General features: G+C 37.8%; 4 protein-coding genes across 10 annotated transcripts; 3 read left to right on the top strand and 1 right to left on the bottom strand.

The window, feature by feature from the left end:
- The first annotated feature begins 342 nt into the window (after window positions 1-342).
- Window positions 343-5,122, top strand: LOC110770674 (Leucine-rich repeat protein kinase family protein). Of its 2 annotated transcripts, none has more exons than XM_088245589.1 (16): window positions 343-712; window positions 885-1,425; window positions 1,507-1,958; window positions 2,054-2,171; window positions 2,257-2,325; window positions 2,423-2,491; window positions 2,570-2,638; window positions 2,753-2,824; window positions 2,944-3,012; window positions 3,094-3,332; window positions 3,422-3,621; window positions 3,734-3,860; window positions 3,948-4,016; window positions 4,116-4,305; window positions 4,394-4,526; window positions 4,632-5,122. In XM_088245589.1, exons 1-16 carry the CDS (start codon window positions 637-639, stop codon window positions 4,842-4,844), a joined length of 2,706 nt encoding a protein of 901 aa, XP_088101715.1. In that variant the 5' UTR covers window positions 343-636; the 3' UTR covers window positions 4,845-5,122. The 2 variants fall into 2 exon arrangements, with proteins under 2 accessions (XP_088101715.1, XP_021830566.2); XM_021974874.2 differs by having other exon boundaries at window positions 349-712; window positions 3,416-3,621.
- Window positions 5,123-6,264: 1,142 nt separating this feature from the next.
- Window positions 6,265-9,973, top strand: LOC110770710 (uncharacterized). Its single transcript, XM_088245888.1, has 3 exons — window positions 6,265-7,499; window positions 7,731-9,082; window positions 9,555-9,973. Exons 1-3 carry the CDS (start codon window positions 6,845-6,847, stop codon window positions 9,594-9,596), a joined length of 2,049 nt encoding a protein of 682 aa, XP_088102014.1. The 5' UTR covers window positions 6,265-6,844; the 3' UTR covers window positions 9,597-9,973.
- Window positions 9,974-11,754: 1,781 nt separating this feature from the next.
- On the top strand, window positions 11,755-17,040 carry LOC110770687 (Sec14p-like phosphatidylinositol transfer family protein). Of its 2 annotated transcripts, none has more exons than XM_088245258.1 (16): window positions 11,755-12,048; window positions 12,303-12,352; window positions 12,456-12,756; window positions 13,259-13,358; window positions 13,556-13,822; window positions 13,930-14,007; window positions 14,094-14,195; window positions 14,280-14,329; window positions 14,443-14,542; window positions 14,663-14,752; window positions 14,841-14,939; window positions 15,210-15,300; window positions 15,754-16,145; window positions 16,244-16,318; window positions 16,469-16,650; window positions 16,805-17,040. In XM_088245258.1, exons 2-15 carry the CDS (start codon window positions 12,346-12,348, stop codon window positions 16,523-16,525), a joined length of 1,809 nt encoding a protein of 602 aa, XP_088101384.1. In that variant the 5' UTR covers window positions 11,755-12,048; window positions 12,303-12,345; the 3' UTR covers window positions 16,526-16,650; window positions 16,805-17,040. The 2 variants fall into 2 exon arrangements, with proteins under 2 accessions (XP_088101384.1, XP_088101385.1); XM_088245259.1 differs by having other exon boundaries at window positions 11,755-12,170.
- On the bottom strand, window positions 16,802-25,001 carry LOC110770686 (endoribonuclease Dicer homolog 3a-like). 5 transcript variants are annotated; one of them, XM_021974885.2, is made up of 23 exons: window positions 24,966-25,001; window positions 24,501-24,635; window positions 24,343-24,412; window positions 24,003-24,067; window positions 23,777-23,911; window positions 23,478-23,636; window positions 22,710-22,851; window positions 22,507-22,612; window positions 22,235-22,427; window positions 21,983-22,143; window positions 21,676-21,894; window positions 21,322-21,587; window positions 20,924-21,192; window positions 20,284-20,816; window positions 20,102-20,187; window positions 19,767-19,987; window positions 19,469-19,678; window positions 18,840-19,313; window positions 18,467-18,739; window positions 18,022-18,357; window positions 17,669-17,936; window positions 17,463-17,574; window positions 16,802-17,332 (listed from the first exon to the last, which is right to left on the bottom strand). In XM_021974885.2, the coding sequence occupies exons 1-23, from the start codon at window positions 24,984-24,986 to the stop codon at window positions 17,125-17,127; spliced, it is 4,662 nt and encodes a 1,553-aa protein (XP_021830577.2). In that variant the 5' UTR covers window positions 24,987-25,001; the 3' UTR covers window positions 16,802-17,124. The 5 variants fall into 5 exon arrangements, with proteins under 5 accessions (XP_021830577.2, XP_088101381.1, XP_021830578.2 ...); XM_088245255.1 differs by having other exon boundaries at window positions 17,669-17,933; XM_021974886.2 differs by having other exon boundaries at window positions 22,507-22,594.
- Between the last annotated feature and the right edge of the window lie 246 nt (window positions 25,002-25,247).

Raw genomic sequence — 25,247 nt, 5'->3', positions numbered from 1 at the left:
CTTTGACTTTTTTGTTTTTTGTTTGACAAAAGCAATACTTTAAACTACTCCAGTTTACTGGAAGGGGAATTCGAACTCGGGTGCAAGATTGATGTAATCCAAGCAAGGTTGCTTGTTTTCAAGAGAAGCAAGACCATCTATTTTTGCTTGTATTTAAAAACGCGAAAAAGAGTTAAACTATTTCAATTTGCATGCATGCAAAAACCAATCAGTATTAGTTCAAATTAGCACTCTGTTTATACATATACGAACTTTCTTATAATCTCAACTGAAAGCTGGCTTACCTCTTCAAGAGCTGCTTTTTTACAACCACTATAATAATTATAATTATTTGCCACTCCTTCATCATCACCTTGGTGCCCCATTTCCTCAATCACAACCTTCTTTTACTCTTTACAGCTTCTACTTTCAAAACAATCAGAGTACCAATTTGTTAACCCACCAGAGAAACAATCATTTTGTTGGAGATCCCGATATCTTTTTCGCTTCTTTTGAAATCTTCACTCTTCAACATCTTTTTTACCTGCTGGCCCCTTCTTATGATGAACCACTTGGGTGCATAACGTTAAGTACTTTGTTTTGTTTCTTGGAAATATATTACAAGTATTTTTGGGTAACTTTCTTGGTTCTGAAATTATGGACCTCCATTGTTTCTGGGTTGGCTTCTTTCTGTTTTCTGGCTTTTGGGCAGTTGCTTTCTGTGATCAAGATGGTATGTGTTTTTTCTTTTTCATTATTAGTTTTGTTGTATGTCACTAAAACTTTTGGTGGAAGAATAACAGTAGGCTCATCACAGCAGAGCCTTCAATCTGTTCAAAAGTTAATTTTAACTCAAGTTTAAGACTTTTGCTCAAATGTTGCTTTTATTCATGTATATGGGACAGGTTTCTTGAGCTTAACTTGTGGTGGAACTACCAATTACACCGATTCATTGAGTATCTCGTGGATTCCAGACAGTGCATACATAAGCATAGGCAACACCACCACCGTTGATTACATTGATGGAACCTCCTCATCTGGCGCCCCGGTTCGATTCTTCCCAGTTTCCCAAGGTCGCAAATGTTATGGACTACCAGTAACCAATGTGTCATCTTTGGTTCTTGTTAGAGCTCAATTTGTGTACAAAAACTATGACAGCCTTGGGAAACCCCCATCATTCTCTGTGTCTCTTGGGACAGCCATTGTTAGCACCATAGACCTCAGAAAAAACGATCCATGGACAGAAGAGTTTTTATGGCCAACTGGTAAGGACGCAGTCTCCTTCTGTTTGCATGCTATTGCAGATAGAGGGACTCCTGTAATTTCTACAATTGAAGTTAGGCCACTTCCTCAAGGAGCTTACACAAGTGGCATGGAAGATTTCCCAAATAAGTCACTTAGGAAAAGCTACCGAATAAATTGTGGTTACACAAATGGATCTTTGAGGTATGAACTTTTTGAGCTCCTTATATGTATGTGGCTTTGATGGTTTGTTGGATTTTTAGTCATTGGTTTGTCTAACAACAGGTACCCTTTGGACCCGTATGATCGTATTTGGGATGTTGATCAAAGCTTCGCACCATTTCATGTGTCAGCTGGGTTTAAGACTCAGCTTAGCTTCAATTTCTCTGCTTTAAAGGAGGCTCCCCCTGCTGCTATTCTTCAAACTGCTAGAGTTTTGGCACGAAGGGATGTGTTGACATATAACTTTCCTCTTGATACCTTGGCAGACTACTACATTGTCCTCTACTTTGCTGGTATTCTTCCTGTGTTTCCTTCATTCGACGTCTTAATTAACGGTGATGTTGTTCAATCAAACTATACTGTGAGAAGCTCACAAGTTGGAACACTATATTTTACACTGAGAGGAACGAAGAGCCTGAACATCACGTTGAAGAGCACCAGCTTCTATCCTCAAGTCAATGCAATCGAGGTGTATGAAATTCTTGATATTCCAGAGGAAGCCTCGTCCACCACAGGTACCACTTTAGATTTGCATACTTGTTGATTAATTTAAGGTCACTCTACTTGCTAGTTGCTGCTACAACTGATGATGACTTTATTTTGCTTGCAGTTTCAGCTCTTCAGGTTATTCAACAATCTACTGGTCTAGATCTGGGATGGCAAGATGACCCTTGCTCTCCTGTTTCATGGGATCAAATTGGATGTGAAGGAAACATAGTTACATCATTGTATGTTCATTTTTATCTGTTAAAGTTGAATTGGTGCCTTGCATTTTCCCTAGAGATGTGGACTTACTGTGTATGTTTTTCTTAGGGAGCTTCCAGACATCTATTTGAGGTCAGTTAGTGCAGCCATCGGCGACTTGCTGGATCTTAAAACACTGTAAACTCTTGAGGCTGCTTAAGACTGGTTAGATAACTGATGCTACGTTTTCGTTGGTCCATTTTCTTATGTTTATGTTGGTGGTCTTATGCTCCAGGGATTTGCATAACACATCGCTTGCTGGTGAGATACAGAATTTGGGTAGCTTGACACGTCTTGAGAAATTGTAATGTCTCTTCATTCATGAACTGAATTTCTGTTTCTTTAGACATCATGACGATTATTGCGTGACTGAAACTTTCAGGAATCTGAGTTTCAATCGGTTAACATCCTTTGGTACTGATTTGGAGAACTTGGTTAGCCTTCAAATTCTGTAAGTCGAATTTTCTACATTTTTAAACCATACGTGTAAGATGTTGTCTATGGACCCAAAAACTGATACTAACATATTGCATTGTCCTATTTCTTCTCCTTATTCTATATGGAGGGACTTGCAAAATAATACATTACAGGGAATTGTTCCAGAGAGCTTGGGAGAGTTAGAAGACCTCCACTTATTGTAAGTGAAACATTTTTAAAAATAATACAAAAGAACTTGTTGTTTTCTGAATCTTCTGATTCTTATATGAGCAAGATCATTTGTTTCACTCAAGTATATACATCCTCTGCATTCATCAGGAACCTGGAAAATAACAAACTACAAGGCGCTCTTCCGCTGTCCTTGAACAGAGAAAGTTTGGAAATCCGGTATGGAATTAGTATTGTCATCTTGTCGTCTCTCGTCGTCTGTGCATTTGTTCTGCTTGCTGATGCACCAATTTTGTGCAGAGCATCAGGAAATTTGTGCCTCTCTTTCTCAACATTGAGATGCAATGATTTTTCAGCCAACTCTTCAATTGAGATACCCCAAGTTACTATCTTCACCGGAAAGAAACACACTGAACACAATCAGTTAGCAATTATACTTGGTGCAATTGGAGGAGCTTTACTTGCACTTGTGATATTTTTCTCTATTTTAGCATTCTTGTACATGAGGAAAAAGAGAACTGAAATCACATCCACAGAAAGTACGTAAACATCCAAGATTATGATTATGTGCATGGAAGCCTTTTACTTCAGTCTTTCATGAGAACTTCTTTTTAATGTTTAGGGGCAGTGTCAGATATGCGTAACTGGAATGCAGCAAGAGTTTTTACCCACAAAGAAATCAAAGCAGCCACCAACAATTTCAAGGAGGTCATAGGCCGTGGTAGTTTTGGTTCTGTTTACTTTGGAAGGCTTTCAGATGGAAAATTGGTGGCTGTGAAAGTGCGGTTTGATAGAAGCCAACTTGGGGCTGATTCTTTTATCAATGAGGTTCACCATCTGAACTCCTTTAGCATATTATTGCCTGCTTATAAAGCAGAGAAATTAAATTCTCAATCTTATATTGCAAAAGGTGACTTGTACCTTCCTTGGATTGTTTTAGGTGAATCTATTGTCTCGAATTCGGCATCAAAATCTTGTGTGCTTGGAAGGGTTCTGTCATGAAGCAAAGCAGCAAATACTTGTTTATGAGTATCTTCCTGGTGGATCGTTGGCTGACCACCTTTATGGTTTGTTAAACATTATGCATAAATAGAAGCATTACAGTTCCTCGTTGCAAAGTTGCATTCCCAACTTATAACTTATGTCACTTTCAGGTCCAAACAGTAAAAAAGTTTCACTGAGCTGGGTACGCAGACTGAAAATTGCTGTTGATGCTGCAAAAGGTATGCTTGTGTTTCTGCTTCTGCTTCTGATCCATCTTAATGTTCTCATGTTCTGTTTTCAAAGCTCTATCTGAATTATGAACCTCATTTCTTTTGAAGGATTGGACTATCTGCACAATGGGAACGAACCTCGAATCATACATCGAGATGTGAAATGTAGTAACATCCTTTTAGACAAGGAAATGAATGCTAAGGTTTGTGATTTTGGCCTGTCCAAACAAGTAATGCAGGCAGACGCAACTCATGTGACCACTGTTGTCAAGGGCACCGCCGGCTATCTTGATCCTGAGTAGGTCTTCGAAAGCATTATGTAATGTTGTTAATTCTTGACCGATTCTTTTCTTCACCTGTTGATGGATTCAAACTGAACTGCCCAGATATTACTCAACCCAACAGCTTACTGAAAAAAGCGACGTCTATAGCTTCGGAGTTGTTCTTCTGGAGCTCATTTGTGGGAGAGAGCCATTGAGCCACTCTGGAACTCCAGACTCCTTTAATTTGGTGTTATGGGTAAACCAAACATCTAACTTCCTTTCTACCTTGTTCTTTGTCTGTCAATGGTCTTCTTTGGGCCAAATATCAGTCTTCTTTGTTTGTTTGTTTTGACAAGTGCAGGCCAAGCCTTACTTACAGGCAGGTGCATATGAGATAGTGGATGAGAGCCTAGAGGAAAGATTTGATGTCCAAAGCATGAAAAAGGCAGCCTTAGTTGCTATAAGGTCTGTAGAGAGAGATGCATCACAGAGGCCAACCATAGCAGAGGTGTTGGCTGAGCTCAAAGAAGCTTACAGCATTCAACTATCGTATCTCGCATCACATGAAATGTGAACTCGAATTTTACAACTTCTACAGGTCTGTTCTGCGAATCATGTGAGAACTGAGGAGAGAGCTGAGATTAAATAATTTCATAAAGAGCACCTTTTTTGGTTTTGTTTTGTTGGAAAGACTAAATTATTATTGTATAAATCTACTCCAAATTTCTGTGTCTTTAAAATTCTATTGTATCTGTTAATTCAAGCAAATGAATTTATTTTTTTTGCTTCATGTAAAAGTCTATTATGACAACTTATATCTACAATGTGTCCAATAGCAAATTTTATATTGAATCTTTCTCCAAAAAATAATCACAGTAATTTTTCTGTATATATAGTTATATACATAGATTAGCTTCTATCCTCTATTTCTGGGAATCCATTCCTTCAAAAACTGGGAAAATTTGAAACTTGCAAATTTGAACTCATTTCTAACGATCCACTACTAACAACACCGATATTGTCCCCAACTTAACCACCTACAAAGTCCAGTAGGTGTGGAGTTTTATCGCAAAAGGTCTCGGTGATATTAGTAGTGGAACAATTCATTATATGTTGTATTTTATTTATTCAAGTTTCCGATGTGAGACTTTATATTCTTCAACATAAGGGTGATCAAACAACCAAAACAAACACCAGCAAAGAAACACTCTAAAGAGATAACCCTGCACTCAGATAAAAGCATGTCATTCCCAAGACAGTTGAAACAATTATCAATCAACTGTAAGAGGTGAATTATATTTGACTAACCAAGGCCCCTGCTACAAAAGCTGTTGGAGTTCCGTTCCTCCTACACATGAAGAGTGCATGAGGTAATTTCAAAATAATTTTGGAGTACCAAAATCATCACCCGTAAAATATATCATGTTCCAACTATGATGGTTGGCTCACACTTCATTCATTGGGGCTATGGTGCTTTGCTCTATATAGTTAAGAAATTGTCAACTTAAGCAAAAAAAACAACTCAAACTATTGAGTGATTTGGTGCACAAATGAAGTTTTGAAAAGTCAATAATACTTTTTTCTCTTTTATTGTCATTCGCCAAAGGAGGGTAGGGGCGTACTATATTGGGTTGTTTAAAGATTATCTCTTACTTAAATTGAACCCCGACGCACTTAGAGGAGGAGGAGAGTTTGACTCACCACCTCATGTAAAGAACATTATCTATTTTATCTTACTTTCGGCCCAAGCTGCTTCTCCACGTAAGGGGCTCACAAAGCGGCCCAACATGATCCACAAGCGACACTAAAGGGATGTCGAAATCCGTCCACCATACGACGTCGCACCCTACCTAGAGGTGGCTCTTGCTCTTTGGCGCGCAGATATTACAGTTACCAAAACGCGTCAGAATTTTGGCGAATGGCAAAAAAGTAGTTGGCTTTATTTGTACTTTTTTTTGGGTCGAAAGTTGGCTTTATTTGTACAAACAACTTAGTTATAGTGGATGACGCCTGAAATGTCAACAGTTAGTTAGACTTTCTTTCCCAAATCAAAACCCGTCTCTTTCCAGAGCTCTGCGAAGTTTCTCAGACCTCGCGGCTCCAAACCCATCACGATCTTCACAAATCCTTAGTGGGTTTTCCATTTCAGCTCTCCAAGTTACTAATAATCTGTTAAAGTTAAGGCCTTAACTTTTTTTATATTTAATTCTGCTTCCTTATTGGCTAAGTTTTTTGTATGGTTCATTTTCTTTGACTTGTATTCTAGGTGGAGTGATTAATTACTTGAAGTTGAAGATGCGTGCTTGTGCAGGCCATGATTATCAGCTCACAATTTCTAGAGAATCTTTGATTATTTTTTTCTTCAAAGGATTTTTTAAATAATCATTATGCACTATTTTCAATTAGAAGTATAGGGTTGTTTTATAGCTTTTCTCTTTTAATATTTTAATATTGACCAATTGGGTTGGTGAACTCTTTGCACCCAAATCAGCAAAACTTTTGATTCTGAGTTGCTTGCCACACTTCAGTGGAATCCTTGAAGTTTGATCTCTCTTTTTTATTTTTTATAAAAGGATGGCTTTGGCTTGCCAGGAAGTTCCGCCGTGGACCTTAGGTGTTATTGTAGGAGCTTTTCTCGACCTTGCTCTGGCTTATTTCCTGCTATGTGTATCTGCTTTTGTGTTTTTTGCATCGAAGTTTTTGAAGATTTTTTGGGTTTATTTGCCATGTCCTTGTAATGGGTTCTTGGGGTATAGAAACCGTGATCTTTGCTTGCATAAGTTACTTATTGATGGGCCAGTTGCAAAGATCCGTGGTGTTCAGGAGTTGGTGAAGAGCAAGTTCCCTTTTGATGTTGTTTGGTCTAAGGATCAAAGGTCCAACTTGAATTTGAAATTGATTAGAGATGTGAATTGTGAGAATGGAGTTCATGAGTTTGAAAGTGAAGCATATTCTAGTGCGTATTCAAGTCCAAAATTGCAAAATCTGGTCGATAGGGAAAGTGGGTATGATGCCAAGGGGAAGAGGATTATGGTTCTAAAGAAAAGGCCTGGAATTCGGCGCTCTAGGAGGGCTGCTCCTGAATATGGAAAGCTTCCTTCTCCATTGTCAAATGATAGTTCGAGGTCAGCTGCTCGTATATTCCCCTTTCCGTGTGATGACAGAGATACAAGAGAGACATCTGGTGAAAGCTCAGTTGCCGTAGCTGGGAGAGAAGATGGTTCTCAGGGTGAGTGACTTGTTTAGTAGTTGCTTTCATTACTTGAGTTTATGTTTTTCAATATAGACTAACCATTTATTTAAAGTGTGGATTCATATGTCTATTAGAATGTAGTGTTTAACAACTTTATTGCGATTCTGCTTCGTAGAATATTTAAAACTGGAATTGGGTGCATATGAACTCTTAGCTTTGGAATATTGGCAATGGTGTTTGCTCACTTGTGTGGTTCTTTCATTTTAGATGATGCAAAAGCACCAACTGGAGATAATATGGAGGAATGCCAAACTTCTAAGTTGAGTGGACCAGCTGGTGAGAGTAAGGGTGTGGACATAAAAGAAAAGGCTCCTATTCTTGGAAACGAAATGGATACAATCAGGATATTGCAAGAAGCACTGCAAAAAGAGAAAGCTTCTTGTGCTGCTCTTTATCTAGAGCTAGAGAAAGAGCGAGGTGCTGCTGCAACTGCTGCTGATGAAGCGATGGCCATGATATCTCGTCTGCAAAAGGATAAAGCATCAATAGAAATGGAAGTGAGACAGTACCAAAGGATGATAGAAGAAAAGTTTGTTTATGATGAAGAGGAGATGGATGTTCTGAAAGAGATTCTTCTTAGGAGGGAGAAGGAGAACCATTTCTTGGAGAAGGAAGTTGAAGCATATAGGCAGATGAGCTTTTCAGGAAAAGAACAATGTAATGGTGATTTGAGTGATATGTTGCGTGAATTAGGACAAAAGCCTTCACCTTCATTTAATACAGATCCTCTAATGATGCTGCAGCAGACTGATGATGCTAAATATAACTGTAAGAAATTCGGAGATACTGCAGATAGTACTTCTGAATATGAGGCTTCATTTGTTGAAAAACAAATCCATCATAATGGGTATGGTTCGATTGAGAAATGTGTTATTTCAGCAGGGGAAGAAAAAGTACACACGGATGATGTAATGTACCAAGGAATGACCACTCAAGCATCCCAGGAGAATATTGATATTGAGAAAACCTTATATTCTGATGATGAAGAGCAGCAGCAACGTGGGAATCTTGAGAGCAGTTTGCATAGTTCAATGCTTGATACAGAGCCAGCTGTTTATGATGTTCATGTCGTTGATGGTAAAACTGAACTTTGGAAAGAAGAAAGTAAATCATCAATTTATACTGCATTGGATGGATCCCAGGATCTGACTCCTACATTTGGAGCTTCTGCAAGCAGTGAGTTAGTACAAGCTTTTCCAAGCACAAGCCAGGTAGATACTGAACCAAAAATTAATATAAGTTCTTTGGAAATGCGTTGTGGGTTGCCAATGTTGGATAACTCCCAATGCAAAACCTTGGTCATTGACTCAACGAAGAATTCTTTGTCTGCAGTAAATAGTGAAAGGTTGAAGATTGACACTGAGGTTGAACTGCTAATGGAAAGGCTACAAATGCCAGAAGAGAGAAAAGAGAAGTTAGCTTCCTCTTCCTCTTCTGAGCATGGAGAAAGGAAAAAATCCCCATCAAAGCTTTTGGAGGAGATCAGGACTCCGCTTCGCAAGATTCAACAGCTAAGAGATCCTGAGCGCCAGGCTTCTTTACCTCCTTTGTCTTCTAAGGTGAATCACAGAGTTCCCGAATTGCATCTTTCATTTTTACAAGTTCTTATAGCATGTTTTTGTCAAAACCCTCCATGCCTTCTGTTGTTACGATAAAAGTTTGTGCTGTAATTTTTTGTTTTCTTCACTCAGGAAGCAACACGGTTTGCTTCTACTGTTCGTAACACACAAAAATATTGGAACTTGAACAGAGGGATGACTATTAACATTTGATACAACCTATCCAAAATCTAAAAAATGAAACAGTGTAGACAATGTTTAGGCTTCAGACAAAACCAATGAAGTGTTCGTTGTGGTCATAAAACGCACACATGCCTATGGAAAGGTCAAGGTTATAGGCTTATAGCCATGGCTCAAGCAGTTTGTCATTGACATTGACATTGACATTCATGTTATATTTCCCCATAATGCTTTCCTTGTGCATTAAAAAAAAAAAAATGATACGTGCTGATCATAATGTCCTCATTTTTAGGTGCATTTGAAGAAAAGACGCTGCCAAACCACATCCCTGTAAGCACTTGAATCTGCAAGTTCCTAAAACGTGTACAGTAATTCCCAGATTTGTGAACAATGTGAGGGCTGATGCATCAAGTCTGCAATATCTGATTGATGGTTGAAAAGGAAACTGTAATTCCACTATATTTGTATATTTCCGCTGCAAAGGTTTGTAGTTAGATTTTAGCTCTGTCGGTTGCTTGCTGTAAGTAACTTTTGTGATTTAAATTTTGAATTTAGGGAAAATGGATCACAGCCATGTTCTCAAGTGATCTGTCCCACCTTGTCTTGTTGGCAAATGGGTAGGAAGAGAAAATGTCCCCCAAATCATAGCCACCACCATAACTTATGGGTCCGAAGGCTGCAGATGAATGTAATTATTGTCCTTTTAGCTTCTCATGTTCTTCACATAGTTTCCTCACATTTTCATATATATTTTTTGGTCTGATCACATTTTCAGCTTGTTAAGAAAGATTTAGCAAAATTTTCCAACCGATTGTTAATCTTTCTTTGCATGTGGAGGCTTATAACTCTAGTGTTTGGGACCCACTTATCCCACGAGCATAATCAGAGTTCAACTCTCGTCTTTCTCAAAAGAAGCGTACAAATTAAAAGAATTGAAATTTTTTATTTTTCGGTTCTCCGTCTCTTTGAAGAGGGAATCTGTGATAAGTGGAAGTATTTATAGAGAAACTTCCTAAGCAAAGTTTGACAATCCAAAAGGACAACTCTTCTAGGAAGGTAAGGGATTAAGAAGGAAGATAGAGTCCCATGTTTTGCCACCCTTGACTTGACCTAACAAGGTTTCATGTGAACACTGGAGACCAAAAAAATTTAAAATTCAGAGTCTTTGGAGCAAAGATCCCTGTCTTGTTTTATGGCTAATGAAGAGTAAAACACTTGACAATTTACTGCCACCTAATTGGCAGGCAATTTGGGATTGGATGAGATAATAATATAAACAATTACAAGCAGATGTTGACAATATAATATAATATAATTTAGTAACCAGCGAAGGAAAAGGTATATAAATTAGAATTTTTGTCACCAATGAGATTGGTTTTTCTTGTTCCTATGTAGCCTTGGGAGCATTTCATGTCACATGCATGAAAACACAGCCTTCTTTGGTTCTAACCATGAAACTTCTCTGGTCCTTTGTCGTCTTTTCTCCATGTGACATTAATTCATGTCAAATTGGTTAGGTGTTGTTTATGATATAATAATCAGTTAGTTGATGTTAAACAAGTTAAAAAAGCGTTTCTAGATCTTCTTTTTCCCTCTTTTTTTTTCTACCTTCAAAGATTCAATCTTTGTATTATACAGTAAGAAGGGCAATTTTTTTTTTTTTAGGTGAGACCCAAGGGTATCCACCGCCGACAATAGTGACTAATCCCTTTCGCCGCGGGAGCTCTCCCAATGAAAGTAAACGGCTGGCCACAAAATGCGCTCCATTCTCATGGGCGGGGATCGAACCCCCAACCTCATTGTTAAGGAAGAAGGGCAATCTTTCATTGTTGCTAAGGTAATGATAATTCCACAAATCATTCAGTTAGGCACAAAATTCATTTAATGAGTTGAAATAGGAACAATTTATTCCAAAGGACTTTTATATACGAGAAAAAAAAATCATAATCAAGCATACTATCTTAATCAACTGACCTAACTCCAATTTATAAGCTTAATTTGCTTTAGAACCCAATAAAAGGTGAGTAAAGGTGTATTATGATAGGCGCACGAGGCCGCCTTCGGGGTTTGTTCCTTGTTTAAAGTGTGGCATCTTATTCTTATTCTCGAATCAGCATCCAATTGAGGAGGAATTGAGAGCAACCTGACATCACATCACATCACCGACGCGCATTCCACGTGTCACCACCGAGTGGACGATGACGTGGCACCAACAAAAAATGAAAATTTATACCCCAAAAATTCCGTTCATGCGTAGCGTAAACTCTACAGCACCTAATCAACTCCAACACCTCCTCCGTCTCCCGTTTGCAAACGGCGCCAAGAAAATAAATATATTAATTAATTAATTAATTAAAGGAAGGAGAAGGACAAAAAATAAACTGAAAATTGGTTAAAAAAAATGTAAACGAAGCACGTGACGGAGCGAAAGCGGCCGTTGCACGCTACGTCTTCTACTAACGCTTTTGACAGCGACATGCCTCTCTCTCTCTTCCTCTCCGCTACCTCTACGTTCCTTCTGTCTTAGCTCTCTTTCTCTCTCTTCTTCTTCAGACTCACAGTCTAGAGAGAGAAACAAATAAGAAAATGCCATTTTAATCCGAAAGCAACCACCATTTCGCTTTCTCTTCCTCTCTCACTCGTCTCTCCTCAGGTACTGTAAATTCAGAGAGAGCGAGAGAGAAAGAGAAGCAGCAAATTCAATTCTGAACCACGCGCGCTCGATTCCGCGAATGCGCTTCATTGCAAATTGAAAGCCTTGTGCTTCCGATTTGTCATTGTTTATGGTATTATTAATGCAAAATTGAATTCGTATTTTCTTTTGTTTTTCAGTGGCTTTGAATTTTCATTTCTGGATTCTGTTTCGATCCATTTTGTCGGTGTTATCGGAGCTTTTGAAAAAAGCTTGGTAGATTTCGTCGTTTTCTTTAACTATGAGTATTTTCTGAGATGATTCTCATTCGAATACCACATTTTATTTGTTAATTTGATGATTTGTTTATTTGATTTTCACTGTTTTTGTTGCTCTGATTTGATGCAGATGTAATCTGAGCTCAAGCTGTAGACCGATTTGGTTAACAACAATGCCAGGTACATTAATTCAATGCCTCTATACTATTCTCAACCAAATCAGATCTTTTTTGTTGTTGTTTGGTTTCAATTCTCATTTTCTGCGTTTGATATGTAATTGTAGGAGAAGTAGTTGCGTTTCAAGAAGATGAAAAATCTAGAACTTTTGATTTCGAAACCTCCGAGGACGAGAGGCGGTGGTCTCGCGGCAGATCTCTGAAGAAAAAGACCACGAACGCTTCCTTGAGATTAACAAATAGTCTTAGAAAGCGCCGAAAACGTGTAGCCAATTGCCGGTACGCGTTGATTTCAATTGAAGATGTTCGGGATGCTGAGGAGGAAGAAGCTGTAATTACATTTCGCGAGGCATTGGTTGCTAGAGATATGCTCCCGGCTCAGTACGATGATTATCATACAATGCTGAGGTAACTGGATCACTGCAATGATATAGTATGTATATCACACAGTGCATATTAATTGGCTAGTTAGATGGATGTTAGAGGAGGCTTCAATACAGCAGTTGTTTTAGTATGCATCATATGCATGTAGTTTGTGATACAGTATTTTTTGTTGTTGACAGTACTGTAATATCCTATTTAGCTTTAACTTGACCTAATTTGGGTTGATTATGTGAGTCCTACTCTGCCTCTCAACCCTATCTGCAGGTGATAACTTCTCTGGTTTGAGATTGATGCACCAATGTAGAAGACCGATTTTATGGTGGATCTATCCAGGAAGAGGGAAACCAATTAAATTCAAAATATCAATGTCTATGAGTTTTTGTTGTTTGTTGAAAATGGTGCTTGCATCCAAAAGTATTAATTTACAAATCTTCCCCAGAGGAAATTAAACACAGTACTCTTTTTAATTCTCCTTTTACCTCTTGCATTTAATCACAAATAAAATAACTGATCCTTGTCTATGCAGATTTTTGAAGGCGAGGAAGTTTGACATTCATAAAGCTGTCCACATGTGGGCAGAAATGCTCAACTGGAGGAAAGAGTTTGGAGTAGAATCTATTGTGAAGGTATAATGTTATAAGAGTCTTGTGATGAACAACAGATGCATGTATTGTTTTTTAATAAACAAACAAGCTTTTATTGTTAATCCTTATAGACTACAGAGTTCTGAACAAGATGACCCTTCTTAATGTCTTTATTAGCTGAGATTTAATTTCATTTTCAGAATTCTAATGGAGGTGTTGATACAATGATAAATTTTTAGGATTTCGTGTACAGTGAGTATGAAGAGGTTCAGCGTTTTTACCCTCATGGTTATCATGGTGTCGACAAGGAGGGACGGCCTGTTTATATTGAAAGAGTTGGCAAAGTTGAACCTAGCAAGCTTATGAATGTCACCACAGTGGACCGGTTTCTAAAATATCATGTCCAGGGTTTTGAGAAGGCCTTTGCTGAGAAGTTTCCTGCATGTTCTATTGCAGCCAAAAGGCATATAGATTCTACAACAACTATACTAGACGTCCAGGGGCTGGTAATTTCTTAACTTACAAATGCACTTATTCAGCTCTGTGCATCATATGTATTTTGTGCCACTACTCTACTTATATCTTTTTGTTATTTTTCTTCGTGCTTATGCAGAATTGGGTGAGCTTTGGTAAGGTTGCACATGACCTTGTTATGCGCATGCAGAAAATTGATGGTGATAACTATCCTGAGGTAGGTTTATTGTTACATGATGAAACCAACTAATACCATTTAACGAAAATCTATGCGTTCATTTCTGATGTTAGCTCATTCTCCAGACATTACATCAGATGTTTGTGGTAAATGCTGGTAATGGGTTCAAGATACTTTGGAACACAGCAAAAGGCTTTCTTGACCCAAGGACTACTGGAAAGATACATGTATGAGAATATATTTGGGGGTTTTTACTTTCATTTTGAAGGTTTTATGAACTATTCATAAGTGCCTCTGCATTGATTCTGCAGGTATTAGGCAACAAATTCAGAAGCAAGTTGTTAGAAGTTATAGACTCAAGGTTAGGACGTCTTACTATCTGTTAAAATGGTTTGTTTTTTGAGTATATAATGACTGTTGGAAATTTTTGGTTCGAGCTACAAAACTTATTTCAGCAACGTTCTCTTTAAACAGTCAACTTCCAGATTTCCTTGGGGGAACTTGCTCATGTCCAAATGAAGGCGGGTGCCTTAGGTCTGGCAAGGGGCCCTGGAATGATCCAGAGATAGTAAAAGTATGACTCTAGTCAACTTTTATACTTGCTATATCAATACTTTGAACTAATAGGCCGATATATAAAGGGTTTTTCTTGCCAGAAAACTTACATCATTACTCATATGACCTGTATTTGCAGCTGGTACACATTGGAGAAACAATGGACTTGAGGAAAATCAATGGTTCTTCTGATGGCGATGATTTAGGAGTCAAACTGATTGCCTCTAAGGTGACTTGAAGACAAATATACCATAGATTATGTCCTTTATTACCTTCTACTCGTGCCATGTTTCACGTTACTTGGGTTTGCTGTTCAGGTTACAGAAAATGAAATAATATCTGCGCCTGAGTCAGGATCAGAAATGATGTCAAGTGTTTCTGGCTTCTTGCAATTGCCGACGTCTCATTCTAACAAGGTAAACTTCTGAAGTTCTTTGCTTGGGTACCTTATCCTTTAACTTCACTAGTGACCGCATTTTTAATAGCTATTTCATTAATAGCATCTATCTATCTTACTGAGAAATTACGTGTGATTAAGACTAACGATATAATCACAAGTTTTATGCTACTTTCCTTGTAATCTTCGCCCCTCTGTAATTTTTGAATTCTTCATAGACCAAAATCTATAAAATGTCAATTGATTTTTAGCTCTTGCTTCCCACCATATTTTGTCTGATTTGTCTCAGAGGAGGGCAAGTGACTCTGCATCTATCTGCAGCCCAGTTGAACTTGGCAGTGCTGCTGGAAGAATGGAAGTTGTTAATTCAAGTTCAACAAGTAGGTGATCATCAGTCATTATCATATTGCTTAGATTTACTCATATAGTGATTGACCAATTTTCTAATCGTGCCTCCGACCTGGTTTACAGCCCTTTTTATTTGGGAAATAACAATTATTATATTATTTGGTGAAAACAACAAGAATAACATTGAAAAAAAGTAGAGGTATTATCAGGCGTAGTCATGTGTTGAGACATGTAAACCAGTAGGGCTGGCCAGGCTGGTTTTGAATTCCCAAGCCAATCCGAAGTTTAGGCAGGGACTGCAGCTGAATATCCCTTTAAATAGGAAAAGATAATAAGGTTCACTGCTGTATTGTAGTTAGTTTCTCATTAGAGTTGCCTAAGTTTTAATTTTCAGTGCAGATTCTTTCATTCACTGGAATCGTAAATACTGGGAGGGTATGGTTATGCAAGGATGCTTTTACATGTTCTTAACTTGTTCTTCACAGGTAATTCACTTGTGACTTTCACTCCGGGAAGGCCGCTGAAGTCATTCATTCCACGTGGAGCAAGTTTAATTCTTCAATTCACACTAAAAATATTAGCATGTATATTTCTTGTATTCCCAAGGTTGTGGAGAATATTTGCCGCACATCGTGAAGAGAACCACTTAAAAAGTTCATGTGAACCACTGCGGCTTGCAAATTCAAGTTCTCAGGAACAGCACATTTCACAGGGAATAGAAGTAGACCCGCTCTGGCAGAGGCTGCAGCAATTAGAAGGGTTGGTTACTGAGTTGATTAACAAACCTACAAAAATTCCTGCAGAGAAAGAAGACATGCTTCATGAATCTTTGAGTCGTATTAAATCTATAGAATATGACTTACAGAAGACAAAGAAAGTAAGACAACCTTTTTTGTTGTAACCATGGTTTACACCAAAGTACTTCTACCAATCAGGTATGGAGTTGACTACTAAAACCAAGAGCTTTTCTTGCAGGCATTGCTTGCAACTGCATCAAAACAAGTGGAGCTTGCTGAGTCACTGGAAAGTTTAAAGGAAGACAGCTCGACTGTAAGTTCCTATTAACCATGGGGATAAGTTGAATTTTGTTTATAAACATGGATAAATTTTGAATCTCTAATTCCTTGTATGCAGTTGGCTTGTATTCTTATGACCAATTCTTATCACTAGACAACTTGAATATGCTATTAAACATTGCAGGGATCAAATTCTTGTTGGCCAAGAAGTTGCAGTTATAATCACAACCCGGGAAGATGAGCGCCAGTTTCTTGGAACAAAAGGCTACTGAATTGCCAGCCAACAATGCCTGTTGACTCAACCAATGCAATCTTTACCACATCTGAGTTCACTGATCCAATTCTAATGGGATTGTCATTTAAGGTGACTTATCTCTTCCATATTATGTTGATACAAGATTATCGACTCTCTTCTCTCTCTCTCTCTCTCTCTCTCTCTCTCTCTCTCTCTCTCTCTCTCTCTCTCTCTCTCTCTCACTTTCCGTGTTCATCTTCTTGTTTCTATCCTTTTTTTCGCAGGTTTTTTGTAGTTGGCGGTTGAAAGTAGTTATGAGTGAAGAGTAAAGAGAATAAAGTTGTTGATTGGGGTCATGGAACTCCTATTTTCAGAGAAGAAAAATGTGTTTATAACCTTCTTGGTGTTTGTGTACATAGTACAACCAATTCTCTCTTTTTCCCCCTTTGTGACTGATACTGTAATACTTGACCTTTTTGCATTTTATACGAATAGCAAAATTCACAAAAGCAGATTTTACATCTACAGTGTTCTGAGAGCCAAGTCATAGAAGCTCAGGCTATATTAAGATAAAGTTTTTGCTCACAATTTGATATTTTAGCATATTAAGAGCATCCAATGGTAAGTCTTCCCCGTCGTTCAAGCTCGTAAAACATGGCAACTACTGCGGAGTCAAATGAACTATTCTTATCAGCTCTAGGCTCTCCTCTGCATACAATAGTGCCAAAGTTGGGTATCTGCAAGCTGATGTCTGAAACAAAACTGCTGAAACCTTCTCTCTTTTCAGAGCCCTCACCAAATTCTATTGGGGTTCTGCAGGAGGAAGACATTAGTTAGTTAAACCCATAGGAAAATAGTACTGACTGAGACAGAGAAGTAAAGTTTTCTTCTATCTTTCTCGGTCAAAAGGGAGTAGAAGTGTCGTTTGAAGGATTTTAATAACCTTGATTTATACTCTGTTGGTGTAAATTCAGGCCTTCGCCACTGCAATTTCTGGCATAGTTCGTAGAGCATTTTCCGAGGTTCGCCTTTCCTTGTATTGATCAAATCAATAACTGCAAACAAGAACCAATAGCAAATAAATCAGAATAACTACATATCTTGTTTCTTTATTGAAAAACTAAAATGAAATGCATTTGTGGCACTAACCAGGTAAGCCTGAGTTTTCAATGTTGTCACCGAAGACTTCCTTGGAACAGCCATTGGCTGGTGTAAAGTCTACTCTTGACTCTGCAGATGATAACATTTGAATCATGTTTTCGTTTGTATGCATGATTGGCTTTGAAGAACCATCATCAGTTAATTTGCTGCAGGTATCCATATCCATGTCTTTGGATGATAAATCATCTAAATGCTCACGTCCAAGTTTTCTCCTTTTAGAATCAAACTGGACATAAGATATGTCTCTGCTCCTCTGCTGCATTGAAAGTAACATACTAGGTGGTGAGAAGCCAACACTAATCCGAGACATAAGGCAAATGTTATACTGAACAACATCTTACCAAGTAACCCTCAAACTTCTTCAACAATTGACGAGCTGCTCTCTGTTTTGCAGCTTTCACTTTCTGTTCGTATCCTTTTCCAACCAAAATAACATCTTCCAGCTGCAAACTCAGCTCTGCATTGACCATTGCATCCTCTTTAGTAAGTGTTTCTTTCACAAAGTACCCAAGAGAATCACATCGTTCCTTCAATTTACGTAGAGGGTCTAATTGAAGACTTGAAGGGGTCACGATCGGAGATAATAGTGGTTTAAAAACCCTCCAAACTTCATCAAGATCAAGCTTGCTATCAATTAGTATAGCCCCTGCTATGCTCTCCACCATGTCACCAAGAGCCTGTATCAGACAAGAGCATTACCATTAAACAATACATAATTAGAGGCATAACATCACACTAACACAAAGCAGCAAACTGTTTAAAACTTTGAAAGCCAAATAGTCTTACCTTTGGACCTTTTATCTCTTCCAGTAAGCTGGTGTTGTTGAGAGCTTCTGTACACAACTTCTCATACCCTGTGATATGACTCAGAAGTAACCCAGAGCAATGTTGAAGATGTGGGTGAAGGTTTCTTCTTACAGCAGCTCGAGCAAAGCTTTCATTGCTAACAGCAGCTGAACGCAAGTCAGTCAGCTCTCCTGGATCGACATCTGTGTGGCTATGATAGAGATGCTGTGTGATTAGAACATCCAACACCGCATCGCCAAGAAATTCAAGCCTCTGTCAATAATTCAAGAAGCAAAAGTTAGCTATTATGTGGATCCCTTTATTGAAAAGAGAATGGAACAAACTATTATGTCCAGAAAGAATCAATGGCAACCTGGTAACAGTAGCTGACACCTAGTTTTTGCTGAGAGGCATGTGTTATGGCCTCCTGTAACAGACCCTTGACAGAAAATTTGTAGCCAAGCTTCGACTCCAAGGCAGCAATTTGATCATTTTTCGGATTGTAGGATCGCAGGGATGCCCTCGTAATGGCTTCAATGGTTAATGAGAGTTCCAATTCAGAATCAATACCAAGCCACTTCATCACATGAAGTGCAGCAAACAATCCTTCACCAACATAGTAGGCGCCGATGAGGGCCTCAACACAATCAGCTATCGTTTTTGAGTTCATCCATCTGTGACCTCTATCACAGAACTTTCCAACCTTAACAGGAGCTTTAGTTTGAAATCTTCTGTCCAAAGGCACTTCTAAAGTATCCACTCCACACTTACATGGATCAGGAAATCTAGAATGCTGCCCTGGAGCAGCCCAACGGCGTGGTTCAAATGCACCGTCTCGTATGTATCCCTGCCAAATAAGAAATAAATTCCTTGTTCATAAAATTATCCAGAACAGATAAATACAGAAAAATGACTGTATTTATGTTCATGAATTCAGCAATGTGAAAATAAATTATAGCTTGAAATATCTAAGGCATAAAGAAAGGAGAGAAGATCCAAAACCTGTATGTTGCGTTCTGTTCCTAGTTTATGCAGGTTTGCATTACAAATAGCCCTTGTGCGTCGAGCAGTTAATTGCCCTTCATGTTTCTCGGGATATTTAAGAAAAAGGTGGGAGCTCACAGCATACTTGAGAACTGAATCTCCAAGGAACTCCAGACATTCCAATGAGAAATTTTCACAACACCTAAGTGTTGTGAGTGCTTCTAGAATCTAATCACAGAACATTTCGTATTAGATTGCTTATAGTGCCGAATGATTGCAAATTACGTTGATATTGGAATCAAATAATAGAACTAACCAATGAACTTGATATATTAATGTTGCTCGATTTGCCATTGATCTCCTCTCTAAGCTGGCTAGCTAACATTAGCGACTCCAAACGGTACATTAATGATGGTAGCAAGTAAAATGATCTGAGAACATCTACTCTAAAATCAATAATAACTAAGACCTCAGGTGGCATGTGAACATGAGCTTGTGGCTTTATCTCAGCAGAACCACCATCTTTTGATGCAGCACCTGCTCAATTTGGATTCATCAAAGAAAGAAAAGAAACATTTCGAGAAAAGATCACATACCGCATTGGATGAGGAAATATGTAAAACAAAGCTCCAAGTGTACAACTTAACAAACCTTCAGCACCAAGCAGGTTATGGGGATTATGACTTTGCTTTAACAATAACAGCGGCTGTCCAGGATACACAAGGACAATCCCATACCTGAACATGTTCGTGTTAACAGCAAGTTATATATGGTAAGCCAGGGAGAAAAATTTAATAAGCATGACACATTGTAGAGGATCACATATCACCTACTTTGTTTTGAAGTACTCAGCATAGCTGTATTCTAATGAGGCAGCATCAACAGTTTCCTCAAAGGGACTTTCAGCAGATTCACTACTAACGACTTCAACGATAGAATAGATTCTTCCCGTGTGAGTAGCCAATACTAACAAATCTTGGAGATTATGAACATCAATTGAAGTATTAGCAAAGTGGATTAGATCTGAAGCCATGTACTCTGTCATGGGTGAACCAGTCATAGAAAGTGATAAGTTTCCTTGATCACCATTAAAATGCTCAGGACCCACGGAATAGTTTTTCTTCAAAAACTCTACCACATTAGCACAAGAACTGATTCCTGTCCAATTCACTCTCCAAGGATTGGTATTAGAAGTGTCCAATGTCTCAATTGGTAAAAGCAAATACATATATGATGAGCTCCATAGTGATTTTTTTTCTGTCTGAAGTAAAAACTCTCTCTTTGTCCCTTCTGATTCAGATCCCGAAAACAATCTCCCAAACAAACCATTAAAGAAAAATTCTTGAAAGCACTTAGCTTGCATTACCTGGTTAGAAAATAGGCAGCATAGAGTTACAGAAAGTGCTTTCTAAAACTATATTCAAATTTTAAATAACGGAAGAGGAAACTGGGGAGTTAATATAACAAGCTTACCTCTTTTGCACTCAGGTGCATTTTTCCACATGAAGAAACAGAAGATTTAACCATCCTTGAAATCAATTGAAGATCCACTTCAATATTTTGCACATCATTATCAAGCTTTGACTCAATCAGTAGAACAAATCCCGAGTATGTCTCATTAATATTACAGCAGAAGTCAAATTTATAGGCCTCAAAAATTTCACCATCAAGTTTTTCTCCCCAAGTTCCACATAACGCACGAATGCAAGTCGTCCCATGCAGTTCTTTCCTTTTGGTTGTTCCTTACATAAAATAAAAACCCTTGGATAATGATAATGACCAATAACATATTTATAATAGTACAAAACTATAAGTTGTTGGAGATAGTATTCTCTTGAAAGCCAAAAAATTAGGTTCATGCATGCACATACCTGCACCTGCAGATGATTCTTTGCTTTTTGTAATGAGATCATTTTCTAAAGGCTCTTCGATAAGTGGGAGAAGATGATCATCCAAGGCTCCCACTTCATGGAGCTTTTTACAAGCTTCCAAGCATACAAGCTGCTTTGATAAATGAGTGTTGCTGCTCAGAGGACCAACTGTTGTTTGAAAAGCCGCATTAGGAGGTAATGTTATTTTACACTGGTACAACCCTTCAGATATTTCGAAGTCGAAAGTTGGCTTTGGAATAAAATACCTACATTTTGCAATAATCATGTAGAAAATGTAGAAGAACAACTGCTCAAATGAATAATAGAACTTGTGACAAGGGAAAATATCCATACTTATCGCCAGGGAGCTTTTCGCAGTATCGATGTATGAGACTGACACTAGAATCTGCTGTAACTGATGCTCTAGTAGCGTTTACATAATATGCTTTTGTTTCCTCAAAATTACAGTCTCTTAAAATGCATACTTCAGGGTCTCTGTTTCTTGACGTCTCTGTCATTGAATACTCGCTCCGGATGATGTCAAATACTTGATCTATTTGTTTCTTGTTGCCCCTGTAAATATGTACGCCAAAACTCAAGCTCCCATATCTTGGTAGACTTAAAATGACTTTTATATAAAACAACAAATAGCAACCTTCACCTTTCAAACATTAAGATAAACTGAGACTCGCTTGTTCGACATCTTCCTCGAGACTGGACATAACTACGGACTGTCTTGGGCAGGTCAAAACGGATTACACAGGAACAGCTTGGGACATGAATTCCCTCCTCAACTACATCAGTAGCAAATAATAGGTTGACCTGATAGAAGGGTTTCCTCACTGATTATATGGTTTTCAAACACACAAAAGCTTCATATAAATTGATATCTGTCATGTTAAAGATTAGGTACCTTCCCAGAGCGAAATGATTCCAAAGTTTCCTTTTGCAACTTTGGTGTAAGTGCACCAACTGATTTGTTACTTCCGGTCAAATATGAAACCGTGAAATGAGATAAGCATGGTACTTTCTTAACATATCTTTCAATTACATTAGCTGTAATAATTCTCTCTACAAAGATGAGGCATGGAACTTGGCTACCGCTTCTGCAATGGCAAAGCAGGCTGATCAATTGACTTTATAAGAAAATTAACAGGACTTTACCAGTGAAGTAGTTCTATTTACCCAAATGATTGGAAAATTTGAAGAAGTTCATGTAGCTTGGGAGATATGTAGCCCAAATCGTGTGCCTTTATATAGTCAAACTCAAAATCTGTACAAATGTTATTGCCTGAGCAGTGTGAAGGAAGTATATCACTAAAGAACTATTATAATTTTTATCATAAGAAGAAACTAAATATCAATCCAAAATTAGGATACAAACTCACCGAGCTGCATATAAGGTCGAAGAAATCCTTCAATTATATGTAAGACTTCATCGAGAAAATATTTCAACTTCAAAGAACTTCCTCTATAAAATTGCGACTCTTCTTCGACATCGAAGGCATTCTCTAGACAGACTTTAACAGCCTACAAAAAAAGGGTATTATCATGTAAAAGTACGAAATCAGAACAAAAAAAATGAAGATCTGAAAAAAAGATTGAAAATAGGAAGCACCACTAGTGACTCGTCCTTGAGTTATAATTATAGGAAGCTCCACTAGTGACTTGTCTTTGAGTTAAGTACATGATTGTTGGAAGCTCCATCAGTGACATATCTTTCTAGAAAATCCTTTCTTAGAATTGCTTATATGGTTTGAATCCACTCAGAACATTAAGAAAACCCAGGAACGAACAGAGCTTCGATTTTAAACCTTACTCAAATAGTGGAAGAGCCATTCTCTTCTACTGTAAAATTGAGACTCTTCTTCGACATCAGAGGCATTCTTTAGACAGACTTAAGTTTAAGCAAGGTAAGACCGTCACGATGTGAGTAGAGTTTAAAACTGAAGCTCTGTTTGTTCATGGGTTTTCTTAATGTTCTGAGTGGATTCAAACCATATAAGTAATTCTAAGAAAGGGTTTTCTACCAAGTGAAAAAATCTTAAACGAGAGAAGAAGAAAAAAAGGAACACACCAAACAGATCACATTCCTCCTTTCATTTTTCTTTATTTTTTTGCTTTTCAGTTTGTACTTAGCTAGAGAACAACCATACCTCATATGCGCATATGAGGCCAAGGTCATTAAGGCAATATAAAATCTTCATGTAGTCATTGGACATCCGCTTTCTCAGCATCTTTATTTTATCATCAATGTCCTGGTAGTACTGGTACTGACTTGGCACTTCCCTTTGCAACTCTAACATAGAAGCATACTGTCCATGCAGTTAAATACCTCTTAGTATTCCCATAAGTACATAACTGAGAGCTAAGACTGAATAACATTTTTTTTATAGCAAAAACATATATTCTGTATATTCTTTTGTATGACATATTTGATATGATGCAGGACTACCTTAGACCACAAAGCTTCCATCTCGCCTTTCAGACCCAAATTCATGAGTAACCATGCTTTCTCATAAAATCTACAAGTTTGGACTGTTGAGGGAATATATGCTTCAATTTCTGCCCTGTCTTCTATAGCATAAACCTTTACCAGCACATATCAAGATACATAGACATTTAGAGGCTAATTTTGACAATAAGTGGGGAATAATCAAGACATGAAAAACTCAAAATACCTGAGAATCCAAGATGCTTTCGAGTGCTGATATTTGATTCTCACAGTCCATGGTGGATGAGACACCTGATATGCAGAGAAGGTTGTCTTCATAATTTTGCATAGCATATTGTAAAATAACACTAGCTTGATAATGAACATGCAGCAAATTGTAATAATGTATAAGATTGTAGAGGCATGGGATGATTTTTTGTGGTAATAAGTGAGGTTCAAGATTTCTCAGATTGTGGTAAATGCAGTGTTTTGTATTAACCACATTGAAGGCATGCAGAGAATTGAGTTCACCTATCTGTGCCAACAAAACATCAGATAATCGTATGCAGAAACACCAAATATCTTACCTTTTCTTATAACAGGGGATGCTGTCATTCCAAAAATCTTTGGCCTGTTCCCGGATGTATGATAAAATTCCTTCTCCAAAAGAAGATACTAATCATTTAAGTGTATTCACATTATTTGAATAAAACAAAATTAAAAGTGGGAGTTGTTTAGCAACTACCTTCATTATTTTTGTATAGGGATGATTGCCAGTAGCACGATGGCATTCATCAAAGATCAATAAGCAAAACATTTCTAAGCTCAAGAATGCATTCCTCAAGGCATCCAAGAGAATTTGTGGTGTCATCACCAGTATCTACAAGATAAGAAGAAGAACGAAAAATCAGTAGTTCTAAATCTCAGAAATACCATCATATGTACTTGAAAAACTGATTAAGCATCACTTGGATAATACTGCATAAACTTTTAATCTAACTAAAAAAGAATGTCAAAATACTGACATAAAATGCACAAACAAAGAATAGTCTAAGAAATGGTAACAGAGGAAACTAACACTGAGATCCACAACAATTCCATGCTACACTTAAAGGGAGAGTTTTCTTGACCTTTATGTTATTTCTCTTAAAACACACCCAAAACTTTATTTTATTATTTGAGTTATAGTTATAGAGGAAGGGAAACCTACATCATGTGTTTGAACTTCCATTTCCCAACAGCTCCTACTCCATTCATCCACTCCCTTGGCTCCATAGTACTCTCCCACTTCAAGAGTTGTAGAATCTTTGATAACCTTGAATTGCTGTTAACAAAAAGGCACTAATTCAGCATTTCAATGATAAAAGGCCCCTAAACACTACATATATATATATATATAGAATATTGCAACAGTAGAAGTGATAATTGCCTGAGTGATAAGATTAACGGTTGGAGCCAAGAAAATTATCAGCTTTCTTTTGCCATTGGACTT

Source organism: Prunus avium, chromosome 8, assembly GCF_965620075.1.
Source record: "Prunus avium chromosome 8, drPruAviu1.hap1.1, whole genome shotgun sequence".
Taxonomy (NCBI): Eukaryota; Viridiplantae; Streptophyta; class Magnoliopsida; order Rosales; family Rosaceae; genus Prunus; species Prunus avium.
This window is presented reverse-complemented; position numbering and strand designations above follow the sequence as displayed.

Excerpts from the sequence above, each read along its gene's own strand:
- LOC110770674 (XM_021974874.2), top strand. The coding sequence starts at position 637 with ATGGACCTCCATTGTTTCTGGGTTGGCTTCTTTCTGTTTTCTGGCTTT. Across the intron at positions 1,959-2,053 it reads GGAAGCCTCGTCCACCACAG|TTTCAGCTCTTCAGGTTATT; the intron begins GTACCACTTTAG and ends TTTTGCTTGCAG. Across the intron at positions 2,172-2,256 it reads GGAAACATAGTTACATCATT|GGAGCTTCCAGACATCTATT; the intron begins GTATGTTCATTT and ends TGTTTTTCTTAG.
- LOC110770687 (XM_088245258.1), top strand. Across the intron at positions 14,196-14,279 it reads GGACTACTGGAAAGATACAT|GTATTAGGCAACAAATTCAG; the intron begins GTATGAGAATAT and ends TTGATTCTGCAG. Across the intron at positions 14,543-14,662 it reads ATGATCCAGAGATAGTAAAA|CTGGTACACATTGGAGAAAC; the intron begins GTATGACTCTAG and ends CTGTATTTGCAG.
- LOC110770710 (XM_088245888.1), top strand. The coding sequence starts at position 6,845 with ATGGCTTTGGCTTGCCAGGAAGTTCCGCCGTGGACCTTAGGTGTTATT. Across the intron at positions 7,500-7,730 it reads GAGAGAAGATGGTTCTCAGG|ATGATGCAAAAGCACCAACT; the intron begins GTGAGTGACTTG and ends CTTTCATTTTAG. Across the intron at positions 9,083-9,554 it reads TACCTCCTTTGTCTTCTAAG|GTGCATTTGAAGAAAAGACG; the intron begins GTGAATCACAGA and ends CCTCATTTTTAG.
- LOC110770686 (XM_021974885.2), bottom strand. The coding sequence starts at position 24,986 with ATGGAAGTTCAAACACATGAT. Across the intron at positions 22,144-22,234 it reads AATCATTTCGCTCTGGGAAG|GTCAACCTATTATTTGCTAC; the intron begins GTACCTAATCTT and ends CCCTTCTATCAG. Across the intron at positions 17,575-17,668 it reads TGAAAACTCAGGCTTACCTG|TTATTGATTTGATCAATACA; the intron begins GTTAGTGCCACA and ends TCTTGTTTGCAG.